Here is a 14,405-nt window from a genome sequence, read left to right as displayed (position 1 = left end):
AAAGGTGCCTGCCTATTAAAACCTAAATATTGCAGCCTGCGAAGCCGATCATAACATGAGTTGCGCGTAAAAGCTAGGACCCTCATCTTGAATTAGAATAGGTTTAGTCATCTTGAACATACCCCACATTTTTTTTGGGAAAAAAAAACTCTCAAATCTCAAGAGCCTGAATGCAGCGTATATGTCGCTCCAGGGGTCAAAGGTCAAACAGCGTATACACTGCATCAGGCTAAAATAGGTTAATTTATCAAAAGAGATTGTGATATTTGTGATTTTGATTATCTTTTACCTTAACTAACTACTACAGACATTAACTTCTACTCTGAGAGACATTCGCTACTACTCTGCGACAAAAACTCAGCAGACTGTGACTGTGACAGACTGTGAAATTTCCCACTTCCTACAAATCAGATCAAGGTACTTTCCAGAAACTGTAAACACATTCTTTCTTTGCAATACCTGAGCATTTCTGCCCCATCTGTAATTATCTGCACCTGCCATCGTCAACACCCACACTCATTCTTCTCTCACTCTCGTAAACAGGAGTCCTATAAAAGCCTCGAGACAAATTCATGAGAAAGTCACTGTCTCTGCCTCAGCAAGGTCACCCTCAGCACAGCCAGAGGAACCTGTAGATGTGTCTGCTTTGCATGTTCCTGCCATAGGTGTGTGCTCTGCTTTTCTCGGAAAAAGGTGTGGTCTTCTGCTCCATCATTCATCATCTGCTCAGTGCTCTTCAAACAGCCTGCAGCCCATTGCTCCATCTCAACTCCTCAAAGTAGAGTCCTCCTGTAAAGCAGAGCCGCACTTCACGAGAGAGAGAGAGAGAGAGAGAGAGAGAGAGGCACTAACGGTGACACTCACCGGCTCTCAGCACAGCCATGCAGGGCAACGTGTTGAACCGTCTCGTTGCCCTCTCGGTGCTAGTGGCAGCGCTGGTTCATGTCTCCCAGACGGATCACAAGAGTTCCCAGTGTAAAGCCTATGCAGAAGGGGATGTCATCATTGGCATACTGAGCTCCGTTCACTCCCATGTAGACAATCTCCAAGATCGCGTTCGCCCTGAAGAGTTCAACTGCAGTGGGTAAGTAAAGGCAATGATGGATGGACATTCACCACTTCTACAGAGAATTTGTTTACGTTTTTATGGTCAGTTCAATGTGCGTAAACACACACCACACACACACACACCAACTTGTGCATATGGTATAGTGTTACTTTTTAAACATATCAGTTGAAACAATTAGTCTCTCTTCTTATTATACGGACATACAACTAATACACATCTCTATTTATGTCTTAACATAAATGTTCATCTTTAGCAGAAGCAATATTATTTGTATGCTTTAATAAAATGACTGGATATCACAATGTTTTTATTGTGGTAATTGTATTCACCGTCTCTTTCCCCTTGCAGATTTGATTATGTTTCATTCACTCGAATGCTTGCTGCCATCTACACCATTGACACCATCAATGAGATGAAATTCCTCCACAACGTTAAACTTGGATATGTTGTGTTTGACTCGTGTGCTGATGCCACCAAAGCTCTCCACTCTGTGGAGCACCTGCTGTCTATCAATGGCTCTTTGCCCGTCTTGGATGACTACTCTGAGTTTCGTCCAGAAGCGAAGGTTATCCTGGGGGAGCGGTACTCGCTATTGACCATCCCTATAGCCAAGCTTCTCAGCGTATATCTCTTCCCTCAGGTGAGAGACAAAATCCAAATTCCTATTTCCTATTTTGTCCTCTTGTGCTGATGTGTGGTAAATTATTTTAACTTATTCTGCTTTTATCAAGTTTCAAGTTTATAAGCCATATTAGCCATAACAGTATAAAAATACAGTTGCTAGGAATGTACTTAGGTGAGCTCACACACTCATCCTGAAGTTGTTGTTATACTTTATGTATACTGTATAAAGTGCGTTGTACACATTTTTAATTTTTTGTCTTCAGATAAGTACAACATCATCTGCTGTTGATCTGAGCAATCGGTTGAAGAACCCAAGTTTCTTCCGAGTGATCCCCAGTGATGTGCACCAGACTGAGGCTTTGGCACAGCTGATACGTCACTTTGGATGGAGCTGGGTGGGCCTGGTCTCCATGGATGATGATTACGGCAGAGGCGCTCACCAAAGTTTCCTGAAGAATGCAGCCGATGCCGGGGTGTGTGTGGCTTACGAAGGGGTCATTCCACACTATTTGGACCATGAGCATGCAGAGCAACGAATCAAAGAGGTGGCCAGGCAGATACAGCGCAATGAGGCTGCTCAGGTAGATCCTGTACAGTACTTAATATAAACTTTGAAATGTGATTAGGAAGATGGGTGTGCGGATGTTGTATCAGATTCCTTTCTGTTCATATGAACGTAGCTAATTACACTAAGTGATGACAATGTTCACCATCATTTTCATAACCTTTGATTTGCATGTTGATGTATGTTAATATGAATGTCCGCACACTGCTCCCTTGTTGCTTTTTTTTTTTTTATTCATGTGAGCGCTTTTCGAGCTAGTCGTTCTTCATCAAACTTCAACACGGGAGCAGTGTGCAGACATTAGTTTTTATTTTTATAATATTCTGACCTTTTGCCATGCACCTGCGTCTTGGATGTACGCACTACTAGCCTACTGACTGATGTATGTTAATATAAAATTTCTGAAGGTGGTGATGGTGATCCTCAGACCTGAGCTTGTGAAGATGCTGTTTGATGAGATGATTAGCATCAACACATCTCGAGTTTGGATCGCTAGTGACTCTTGGTCCAGAGCAGCATCGTTGACCGGCATGCAAGACATTGACAAGGTGATTGGTGATGAGCAATACACTTTTTAAAAAAATCAGTAAATCAGTATTGTAACTGCATTGAAATAGTAACATGTTTAAGAGAATAGCTGTGTCATGAAATCTTATTTTTATGTCTTTTCTCAAAGGTCGGGGACATTATTGGATTGAATTTTATCACAGGCAAAATCCCTGGCTTTGAACATTACGTGCACAATTTAGCTGTCAAGCCAGGGGTGAGAAATGACATTATTGAAGAGTACCAAAGCATGATTGGCTGTTCCGGCAGCTCACCCAAAGATTGCAGTGTAACAATGGCTCATTCCCTAATAGACCACGTGGACCTGCCTGTGGTCTATGGTGAGAGAGTGGCCATATGGGCAATAGCACATGCCCTGAAAGACCTACTCAGATGCAATGAGACGTCGTGCCCAGGAGAGACCAACTTCCCTCCATATAAGGTAATGCCAACAGGTTGTACGATAGCTCCTGGTGTTTCATGAGCCTGAGTAGGGGGAGAGAGTCATTATTATTCCTATTTTACTATTACTTGTATTTTACTACTTTTATTGTTATTACTGTTTTACTTACACATTGAGTGACTTGTGAGCCCTTTACAACTAGCCTTGGTTAGAAATAACTAGAAATGCACTCAGAGAGTGCAGACCTCCGCCAAGGAAGCTGTTTGATAAAACATTTGATTATGTTACATCCTATTTTTTTTAAAGTCTTTCTGTCTTGTATTTGTGGAGTTAGAAACTGGAATGTCAAAATTTGTCCTATGCCACCATGAAGAACTTTAAAAAAAAAATAAAAAAAATCCTGGATCGGACCATGATCTGGATCACCACCATTTGTTGTTGTCATTTCCAACAACTCCACAAAGTTTAATTAAAATCCGTTCACAACTTTTTGCGTTATCCAGTAACAGCAATCTAACTGAAATAAAGCTCAACAAATTATATTTGTGATCATCAGTCTAATTGTGCCCTCAATTTTCAGCTTGTTGAAAAGCTCTATAAGGTGAACTTTACACTTGATGGCGGGAAAGAACAGTACAAGTACTTCAGCAAGGATGGTGACTTTGAAGATGGTTATGATGTACTATTGTGGCGGGATTCTACTGTGAAAACCATAGGGACATTCAACGTACATACAAGACAAGTGAACATCGTCACTTCTGATATCGCCTGGAATGTTGGACCAAACAATACTGTAAGTGCAGACAGCAATCCACCTAGAAAGCAATACATAGCACACTTTTTCAACCTTAATGTATCCAAAATCATGAATAATCAGCTTGTAATAGGATGAGAGTGTCTGAAACGAATATTGCATACTCATAACAAACATAATCCTATCATATCAGTGACAAAAAGCATGCTATGCTGAATAATGCTTTATGTAATCTATTGAAAAATATTGTTTGCTCTTCAATACTCTTCATCCCATAGAAACCTTCATCACAGTGCTCACCACAGTGCAAACCTGGCTATTTCAAGAAGGTGTTGAATGCTTCTTGCTGCTACGACTGCCTTCCTTGTGGTGAAGGGACCTTCTCCTCTGGAAACGGTATTTATTTTTTTAATGAAAGTCGCTGAATGACAACCACTAATTTGATTACGTTTTGTGTAAGACATAAAATAAGTATTAAGATAGTAATGAAGTTGTAAAAATACGATGGACTATGCTTTATCGATGATTGATTTATCAATGATGAAATGCAGATGAACACAAATTATAAACAATGTGCTATATTATAATGTGATGTTATATAATCTCATCTAAGCTCTATGTCATTTTCTCCCTAGATTCAGATGAGTGTCATGCTTGTCAGAACGGAACTTGGTCTCTGAAAGGGTGGTCTAAATGTGAAGCACGCAGAGAGTCGTATCTGAAGTGGTCTGAACCATATCCCATAGTTCTGCTGGTGGCTGTGGGCATTGGGCTGCTTTTTCTCTTGATATGCTTTGTGTGTTTCATCGTCAAACGGCATGACCAAATTATCAAAGCCTCCAATCTCCTCATGTCTTGTTTCATGATGTGTGGCTTGGCGGTCAGTTTTGGCAGTGTGGTCCTGTTCATGGACAAACCCAGCAGACCACTTTGTCAAGCCCAGCAAGCCTTGTACGGACTAGGCCTCACTCTCTGTGTCTCCTGCATTCTGGTCAAAGCCTTCCGCACATTCCTGGCCTTCATGGCATTCGACCCTGTGCGACGCGATAGATTGAGCAAGCTCTACCAACCAGTGGTCATCATGGTCCTGCTGACCTCTGTCCAAGGGTTCATCTGTCTTTTCTGGCTGATCTTTGACAGCCCAGTTGTAGATCTGTCAGCCCCATCCAACCAGAGCATGGTGCATGTTTTGCAGTGTAGCGAGGGCTCAAAAATAGGTTTCGGAGTCATGCATGGCTACATTGCCCTGTTGGCGTTCGTTTGCTTCCTGCTAGCGTTCAAAGGAAGAAGGGTTCCGCATGACTTCAACGAGACTGGGGTCATCATCTTCAGCATGCTCATCCACTTGTTCGTGTGGCTCTGCTTCATTCCCATCTACATCACCAAGAACGAGTCGCGCCCCATCGTGCAGGCCTCAGCCATCCTGGTCTCCAACTACGGCATCATATTCTGCCTCCTGGTGCCCAAGTGCTACCGAGCCATGTGGGGCAAACACACCACAGAGCGGATAAGGGCTCGCCTGCGAACCTACTCCGATTTTAGGAACCGCCCACCTTCTGTAGATCCCTCTGTTCTAGGCATAGGGGAAAGGGAAGACAATCAGTCCGGATCTCAGCGGGCTGTGACCTTCGCCCCTCCTCCGTTCCCACTCACAGAAACAGATTCTGGGATTATAAATGGCAGTGTGAGCAGTCAATCCCTGGTCTCATCCTCTGCCTCATCCCGGTCAACCCTTCCAGCATCTGAAGACCCTTTCCCCAGCTCTGTCTATTCTATAACAGTGCCCGACACACCAGCTATTTTCAACAGAAGCCAATCCATGTCTACTCTCATGTGAATGTAGTTTGTTTTAGTCGTGTCCAAGGCAGCGGAGAAGTTTGCTTTTTCCACGGTTTGTGCTTGACATAGGTCTCTGCACCTTGATCTTTTAGTTTTCTATTTTTAGGAACTTTTATACCTTTATGTGGCAAAAAATCTTTGCCCCGCTGTTAGAAAGTTGAAGATGAAAAGGATCTTAATATTTCTGAACAACAAATACCCTAAGCTTATGCCTAAATCAACAAAAGAATGGCTTCACAAAAATAAGATTGAGGTTTTGGAATGGCCCAGACAGAGTTCAGACCTGAATCCCATGAAACATTTGTCAGGTGTTCTGAAAAGGACTATTTATAGGGACTCTTTCTGCCTTTATGGAAAAAGTGTGAGGTGGTGTTGACATGTGTTGACAGGAAGTAAGTGGGAGAGAGCGATGGAGGAGGGTTGGGAAATTACTTCGGGGTGGAATAGAACAGTACGTAGTGTGTTACAGTAGGGTGCCTTCGCTATTTGAGCCACGGCCAAGGTCAAGCTTGTTCAATTTTGTCACAGCTGTCAAAATCAATATATTTTGTTATTGTACTGCTTGTATATTTTGTTATTCTGCCTCTATGCGGTATATTTGATTTTGATGATGTTCATCAATATTTTTCAATCATCATGTTGAACAGATCAGAAATGTATCTGTTCAGAGTTTATAGTATCATATTATTAGGTATAATTGGCAATATTGTTTTCCAGATCATTGAAGCTACAGTGTATTACATTAATTATACTGACTATATTGACGTAATTATGTTAACCTTGAACATGTATTATGTGAAAATGTTAACATGGATTTTGCTTTTAACCAAATAATGTATTTTTTCTACATTCATAATAAACATACTTATTCACACCCACTTTAGGATTTCAAGAGTTTTACTGTCAAATAGGCCAGTGTGTGTGTGTGTGTGTGTGTGTGTGTGTGTGTGTGTGTGTGTGTGTGTGTGTGTGTGTGTGTGTGTGTGTGTGTGTGTGTGTGTGTGTGTGTGTGTGCGCGTGCGTGTGTGCGCTGGCGCACACAGAGTGATCTAGTATAAAAAGCACAAGTTCTGAAGCTTAGATTATTACAGCCTGGAATGAGAAGCCTTGATCTTTTGGAAACCCTATACCATCGATTTTATTCATACTTGACCTGAACGTCCACTAACGCCTTGCACTACTGTCACCTCTGTTATGTAATTCAAGTGTCTAACCCTCAGACATTTTGTCACATTTTTTTACGACTTTGAGAAATTTCCTGGAATGTTGTGTGTCAAGTAGAGTGTTAAAACAAGAAGGGGATTAACATTGACACGTGACCCATGGCATTATTAAAGATAATTAGCAACAGTATGAAAAGGAAAAGTGAAAGAGCCATGGTAAGATTAAAAAAAAACCCTCCATACCATAACCATACCAGTGAATATTTATGAACTTTTGTTAAGTGGGTTTTTCCCATTTCTATGCAAAGTCACGGTCCACAACCGGTCCACGTTACGAAGCGGCTGTGTTGATGAGTTTGTCTAAAGTCAACAGATATTTTCAGAAGATGATCCAGTGCCTCACTTTAGAGACGAGAGAGAGAGAGAGAGAGAGAGAGAGAGAGAGAGAGAGAGAGAGGGGGGGGGGGGAGGAATGACTGCATTGCTGGGCTGGGGCTGGTTTACATTAACAGAATGCCAGCTGAAGAGATGGCAGCACTGTGTATATAGGCTACTGTAATGTCACCAATCCTGAGTCTGCTCACTCAATCATGTGAGTGAAGGTGCTGTAGCACACTGTGATAGCGCAGCTGTGTAACATACAGTACACACTATGGCATGTGTAGTTGCCCTCAGGGACCCAGGTTGAAATCTGACCGTGGTCATTTCCCATCCCTACCCAATCGATCTGTCCTGATCTTCACTGTCTTGGCAAATAAAAAGCCCCATTAAAACACACATGGCAATTGTCTCCACTGGTTGGCACCCTCTCTATAACATACATACACACACAAACACAAACACAAACACAAACACACGCACACATTCTGTTCCTGCAGAAATCTTTACCGATAGACTTAAGCCAATTGTCTGTTGCAATTAGACTAGTTACAGAGGTGATCCTTACGGAGGGACGGACAGCTGTCACTCACGGATGACACGAAGGACGGATGAAGAGGCAGCAGGTGCCGGCCTGGTTTCAGGGGAAAGATCTTTGACCCTTGGCCTTTGAACCCTGAAAGCACGCGGCAGGCACAAATGCGGGACTGACATGAGGTCATCCTTCCACACAGACCGGTGGGGGGTGATCCAGGTGAAAGCATCTACAAATACCCTGTAAATCTGCAGTAGAGCTGTACAATGAGCTTATTTTAAGAAAGATGGACCACTTTTTAACTGACCCCATACATCCCCTCTGCCCAACGTTTTTAAGGAGCACTAGGTCAAAGGACAGACTCCTGCACAGACCAATCAGGACAGCGAGATATCTCAAGTCATTTGTAGCAACAGCGATTAGGCTATGTAACAGCGAGCCAAAAGCAACTGCGGCACTTTAGTTCACACACCTGCACTAGTTTCCTTTTATGCATTTTATGTATTTTATACACCACTTTTTTCTGTTTTTATCATTTGTTTATCTCCTATACCAACCAAAAGGGCCCATGGTACTTTTCCATTTATCAAGTTGCACTGGCCACTGTTGGCCGCCCGGATGAAGCACAAGGCCTTGACCCTTCCCTGCAAAACCATCTCAAGAACAACCTCAGCTTACCTGAAGATCATTCTAAAGCCATATGTTCCTGGCAGAGCTGCCCTCCTTCAACACAAACTGCCTAGCTGTGCCCCCTGCTCGCTCTTAGTGATCCCAGTCAAAACTGTTCTCTGCCATTGTCCCTCATCAATGGAACAAACTTCCAGAAGCTACAAGACTCTCATCTCTCTCAGCCTTCAAGGAGCAAGTAAAGACTCTCCCCTTTACTGCACAAATGCATGAGCGGGCCCAGACCCGGGGCAGACTCTAAGGCATGCTGTGTGTTGGGTATATGGGTGTGAGTGTCTACTCTACTTAACCTATGCTAATGTACTTTGAAAATAGAAAAAAAACACCTACATTTGTACCTACAGGCTACAGTATATTTCCTGTGTACTTTGTATCTGCAGGTGTATCTTTGTATCTTTGTATCTGCAATGATTATGTCCTCGATTGTAAGTCACTTTAGATAAAAGCTTCTGCCAAATGTAGTGTTATGTAATGTACATATTTGTTTGGGTCACAGGATTGTACCGGTAGGTTTTTTTTTTAATTGAGGGGCTTTTTGCCTTTAATTGATAGGAAAGTGAAGACAGTGACAAGAAGCGAGTGGAGAGAGCGACATAGAAGGGTCGACAAAGAACCTGGGCCGGAATCAAACCTGGGTCAGCCATCTAGCAGACGACTGCCCCTACCATTAGCGCCACCGTAGGGCCCCAAATCTGGCTTTGACCAATATGGATAAGATGCATCCCCACACCTTTGTCCATGGCTGAAGTGCCCTTGAACAAGCTGCTTTATGCCACAATGCTCCAGAGACCATAATAACCCATACCCTGTAATAACTGTAAGACAGGACAGTGCATGGAATGGCAACATATATGTTTTAATTGTACATGGTCCTTAATAATAGCTTTTGGGATTTTTTGTCCTCACTTCGATGGGACAGGAACTTCCGACGTCTCATGAAGTCCCGTTACCGGACAAGTTCCTCTTTCTTCTTCATGGGACAAATGCAATGTAAGAGTAGTGCAGGTTGTGAGGGGTGTGGTGGAAGATGGCACTGACACGGGGCTGGACTGGAACAAAAAATAAGGCCAGGCATTTTCTACCAAGACTGGTCCACCAGGCATTGAGAGAGACAATGAAGCCTGTGGCAACCGTTTTAGTCATCTAGAGCTATTTTGACAACAGCCAAAATGAATATTTAAATCTGACTCTGAAAAGTCAGCTGTGGCGGTATGAGGGGTATTCCTAACATTTCATTGAGGGGAGGACCAGGTCAAAATCATCAAGAGTCCACCAGGCAAATGCCCTGTATGCCTTATGGCCAATCCAGCCACGCTGACACACCAAATAAAGGTGGTTGCCCGTGGAGACCCATGTTCGAGTCTGACTGGGTCATTACTCAGCCCCAAGTGTTCTTTCTTGAATTTTATAACATATAAAAGTTATTATTATAAGTAGAAGAAGTTTTCGTGAAAATAAACTATGACTTTCAGTAAAAGCTTTAACAGTAGATTTCGCTTGTCAGAAAAGCAAGACCTATAGATACAGGTAAAAACTAGAACGGGCACTCGGTAGAGCGCAAACCTTCGCCTACGCCACCTATTTTTTTCTGGCCATCTTCAGAGTGTGGGGCATAACATTCTCCAAATGTTGGTGTTAGTTTCATTGAAATCGGACCGGAATTTCGTAATATTACATTTTTGGCCCAGTCTTGACCTCTTTTTCAATTCAGCATGCACACGTTGTTCTGGCATATAGTGCTTGGCAAAGAAAAACGTTTTTGACCTTTTCGTGACCTTGACCTTGACCTTTGACCCAATCACTTCCAAAAAGTAATCGATTGTTCCTTGGGTCATGACCAATCATCCCAGTAAATTTCATAAAAATCGGCTCAATTTACGTTTTTGACCTTTTCGTGACCTTGACCTTGACCTTTGACCCAATCACTCCCAAAAAGTAATCGATTGTTCCTTGGGTCATGACCAATCATCCCACTAAATTTCATAAAAATCGGCTTAATTTACGTTTTTGACCTTTTCGTGACCTTGACCTTGACCTTTGACCTTTGACCCTTGACCCAATCACTCCCAAAAAGTAATCGATTGTTCCTTGGGTCATGACCAATCATCCCAGGAAATTTCATGAAAATCGGCTCAATTTACGTTTTTGACCTTTTCATGACCTTGACCTTTGACCTTTGACCCAATGACTCCCAAAAACTAATCGATTGTTCCTTGGGTCATGACCAATCATCCCACTAAATTTCATAAAAATCGGCTCAGTTCTGTCTGAGTTATACGAAGTACAAACAAACATTTTGACCTTGACCTTTGACCTTTGACCCAATCACTTCCAAAAACTAATCGATTGTTCCTTGGGTCATGACCAATAATCCCACCAAATTTCTGACTGAGTTATACGAAGTACAAACAAACAAACAAACAAACAAACAAACATATTCACAAATAAATAAATACACAGCCGTCAAAACATAACCTTCTGGCGAAGGTAACTGTGAAGCTCGAACAGCAACAGTTAAGTCATGTGAAGCAGGCAGAGCTGCTGAAAAAGTCATCTGAAAGGGCACCCCATCCAATAAATAACATGTCAGGAAACCGCACCCCTCTCCCCACCTCCCCTGTAGACCGTCTTGTACTGGAGCCTTTGTTACCTTCGCCAGAAGGTTACGTTTTGACCGCTGTGTATTTATTTATTTATTTATTTATTTATTTATTTATTTATTTATTTGCGAATATGTTTGTTTGTTTGTACTTCGTATAACTCAGACAGAACTGAGCCGATTTCTATGAAATTTAGTGGGATGATTGGTGATGACCCAAGGAACAATCGATTAGTTTTTGGGAGTGATTGGGTCAAAGGTCAAAGGTCAAGGTCAAAATGTTTGTTTGTACTTCGTATAACTCAGACAGAACTGAGCCGATTTTTATGAAATTTAGTGGGATGATTGGTCATGACCCAAGGAACAATCGATTAGTTTTTGGGAGTGATTGGGTCAAAGGTCAAAGGTCAAGGTCAAAAACGTAAATTGAGCCGATTTTTATGAAATTTAGTGGGATGATTGGTCATGACCCAAGGAACAATCGATTAGTTTTTGGGAGTGATTGGGTCAAAGGTCAAAGGTCAAGGTCAAAAACGTAAATTGAGCCGATTTTTATGAAATTTAGTGGGATGATTGGTCATGACCCAAGGAACAATCGATTAGTTTTTGGGAGTGATTGGGTCAAAGGTCAAGGTCACGAAAAGGTCAAAAACGTAAATTGAGCCGATTTTTATGAAATTTAGTGGGATGATTGGTCATGACCCAAGGAACAATCGATTACTTTTTGGGAGTGATTGGGTCAAAGGTCAAGGTCAAGGTCACGAAAAGGTCAAAAACGTAAATTCAGCCGATTTTTATGAAATTTACTGGGATGATTGGTCATGACCCAAGGAACAATCGATTACTTTTTGGGAGTGATTGGGTCAAAGGTCAAGGTCAAGGTCACGAAAAGGTCAAAAACGTTTTTCTTTGCCAAGCACTATATGCCAGAACAACGTGTGCATGCGGAATTGAATAAGAGGTCAAGACTGCCAAAAATGTAATATTACGATATTCCGGTCCGATTTCAATGAAACTAACACCAACATTTGGAGAATGTTATGCCCCACACTCTGAAGATGGCCAGAAAAAAATAAGTGGTGTAGGCGAAGGTTTGCGCTCTACCGAGTGCCCATTCTAGTTTATAGTTTTTGAGCAGTGGTATAAGCAAACATTTGCCTCACACATCAACAGTCAATGCAGCAGTGAACCTTTTCTATCATGACCATCAAGATTCTACATGCCACATTAGATTGTAAACACACACATGCATACAGGACACCTATTCACATACCACATACCACACTATACTGTAAACACATACATGCATACAGGAGGCTTGTTCACAGGTAAGCTGATGGAGGGTGGGGGGGCAGATGTGTATCGGGCCCAGATTTGGAGTCCCATTACATTGTATGTACTGGGTGGAGGGCCCTCTCAGATCACTTCAACCCCAGCCCCGGCCAAAGCCGTCAGCGCCCCTGTCTGTGCGTGCACACTAGAGATCAGATATGGTGGGTTGTGTGTCATGTTTCACTAGCATGGAGCTAAGCATTCCAAAAGGTGTGAACCCTAATGAGATTATACCCTAAAAGAGGAAGGGCAGCATTCCGCGGGAATTGTCCATGTGTCAACCACACCATGCCGTAATGTAGCATGTGCTGATGTTTGACCTTGCTGTCACTTCTCAAAGTAATAGGATTACGGAGTGCGGTGAAGGAGTGCACGTGTGGGGGTGGGGTGGGTGTTGGTGGTTATGTGCGGATAACTGTGATCATGTGATTTTACGGTATGTGTGTTATATGATTCGAGCGTGGTGGAGTGAGGGGGGTGCAAATGTGACATTTTCATGTGGTTGTACTCTATGTGTGTCAGTGATTCAAGTAAAGTGTGAGTTGACCACCTGTAACATATACTCATCATGTTATTCAGCGATAATGTCACAGAGTTGACTTGCAGGTCAAAGTGGCCATTATGTGATAAAGAGTGATGAATTGTGATGTATATTTTAGGATGCTTTTACCTGTATATCATTCCAGAATACACAAATATTTTACATATTACCCAGAAATATCATCAAACTTCAGTCCCTTATTTTGGCCAGATAACACCAGCAGATAAGAGAGCAAAACTGAAAGCAAGGTTTATACAATAACAAATAATAAAATCCAATATGAATTTGATAAATCAGTAACTCACAAGTCAATGCCCTAAGGCCATCCCTCCTCTATGTACTGTATGTTACAGTATGTATGTCACTGGCTCTTGACAATGAAAAAAATTCCCTCTCATAAAAGTACATACGTTTTAAAGGTTTAATTGCAATTTTAATAATGTCAATACCATACCGTACACTTTCCCACCCCCTATAAGATGTTGTCCTAAGCACACACAAAATCATTTCAATTGATTGAATTGGATAAATTGATATTGAAATAGTTATACAGAACTGCAAATAGTGACAAACATTTACAATTACTTTCTGATTGCTCACCAGTCAGATTTATTTTAAAGGGGTATGCCACTATTATGGGGCTTAATACAGTTAAAATCGTTGGCTGGGGTTTATAAAGGTGGTAAAGTGTCTTATTTTTCATGTTAAGCGTTGTCTTGCTTTAAGACAAGTTAAAAGAGGGAATATGTCGCTAAGCTAGTGAAAGTCAATGGATCCGTGTAGCATGCCACTTTACCACCTTTATAAACCCCAGCCAATGATTTTAACTGTATTAAGCCCCAAAATAGTGGCATACCCCTTTAAAGGCAATAAATTACTGAGGACCAGTTTTCAAACCTTCATCTCTGTATGCTTCACCATCACTGAAGTTTCAGTAACTTTACTATTGTCTCTTAAATTTGTTAATTGTTTGGACACTGCTGCTGTCACCACAACATGTCAACACTGTCACTTTTGTGTTTAGATATTAGGCCTATATTAGATTATGACATTAAAGGACAAGTGCACTATTTTTAACTTTTTAACTTTTTGAGAAGAGGTATGAACAAGGCATACCTAAAAACAAAACAAAATGTATGAGATTATGAAATTAAAGGACAAGTGCACTACTCTGAAATTTTTGAGAAGAGGAATGTAGTAGGCATACCTAAAAACAAAACAAAATGGCCAATGTGAACAAACCATGGCTGAATATTATGGCAAAGAGTAGGTTCATGTCATCTCCATGTCACCATCGTCAGGTTTTGTGACTGATGGTGGTGTCAAAGCCTCCAAATGCTCCTCATTGGAGGCTAATATGGCTTATGTTT

General features: G+C 41.7%; 1 protein-coding gene across 1 annotated transcript; it reads left to right on the top strand.

The window, feature by feature from the left end:
* Nucleotides 1-602: 602 nt before the first annotated feature.
* LOC134468395 (G-protein coupled receptor family C group 6 member A-like) lies at nt 603-6,670 on the top strand. The gene is made up of 8 exons (XM_063222319.1): nt 603-1,084; nt 1,418-1,709; nt 1,957-2,274; nt 2,666-2,806; nt 2,935-3,246; nt 3,788-4,000; nt 4,240-4,357; nt 4,597-6,670. Exons 1-8 carry the CDS (start codon nt 882-884, stop codon nt 5,796-5,798), a joined length of 2,799 nt encoding a protein of 932 aa, XP_063078389.1. The 5' UTR covers nt 603-881; the 3' UTR covers nt 5,799-6,670.
* Nucleotides 6,671-14,405: the final 7,735 nt, after the last annotated feature.

The sequence above is a fragment of the Engraulis encrasicolus genome, chromosome 18, assembly GCF_034702125.1.
Source record: "Engraulis encrasicolus isolate BLACKSEA-1 chromosome 18, IST_EnEncr_1.0, whole genome shotgun sequence".
NCBI lineage: Eukaryota > Metazoa > Chordata > Actinopteri > Clupeiformes > Engraulidae > Engraulis > Engraulis encrasicolus.
This window is presented reverse-complemented; position numbering and strand designations above follow the sequence as displayed.

Coding starts and splice junctions, on each gene's coding strand:
- LOC134468395 (XM_063222319.1), top strand. CDS start 882: ATGCAGGGCAACGTGTTGAACCGTCTCGTTGCCCTCTCGGTGCTAGTG. Junction 1,085..1,417: donor GAAGAGTTCAACTGCAGTGG/GTAAGTAAAGGC, acceptor TTCCCCTTGCAG/ATTTGATTATGTTTCATTCA. Junction 2,275..2,665: donor AGCGCAATGAGGCTGCTCAG/GTAGATCCTGTA, acceptor AAATTTCTGAAG/GTGGTGATGGTGATCCTCAG.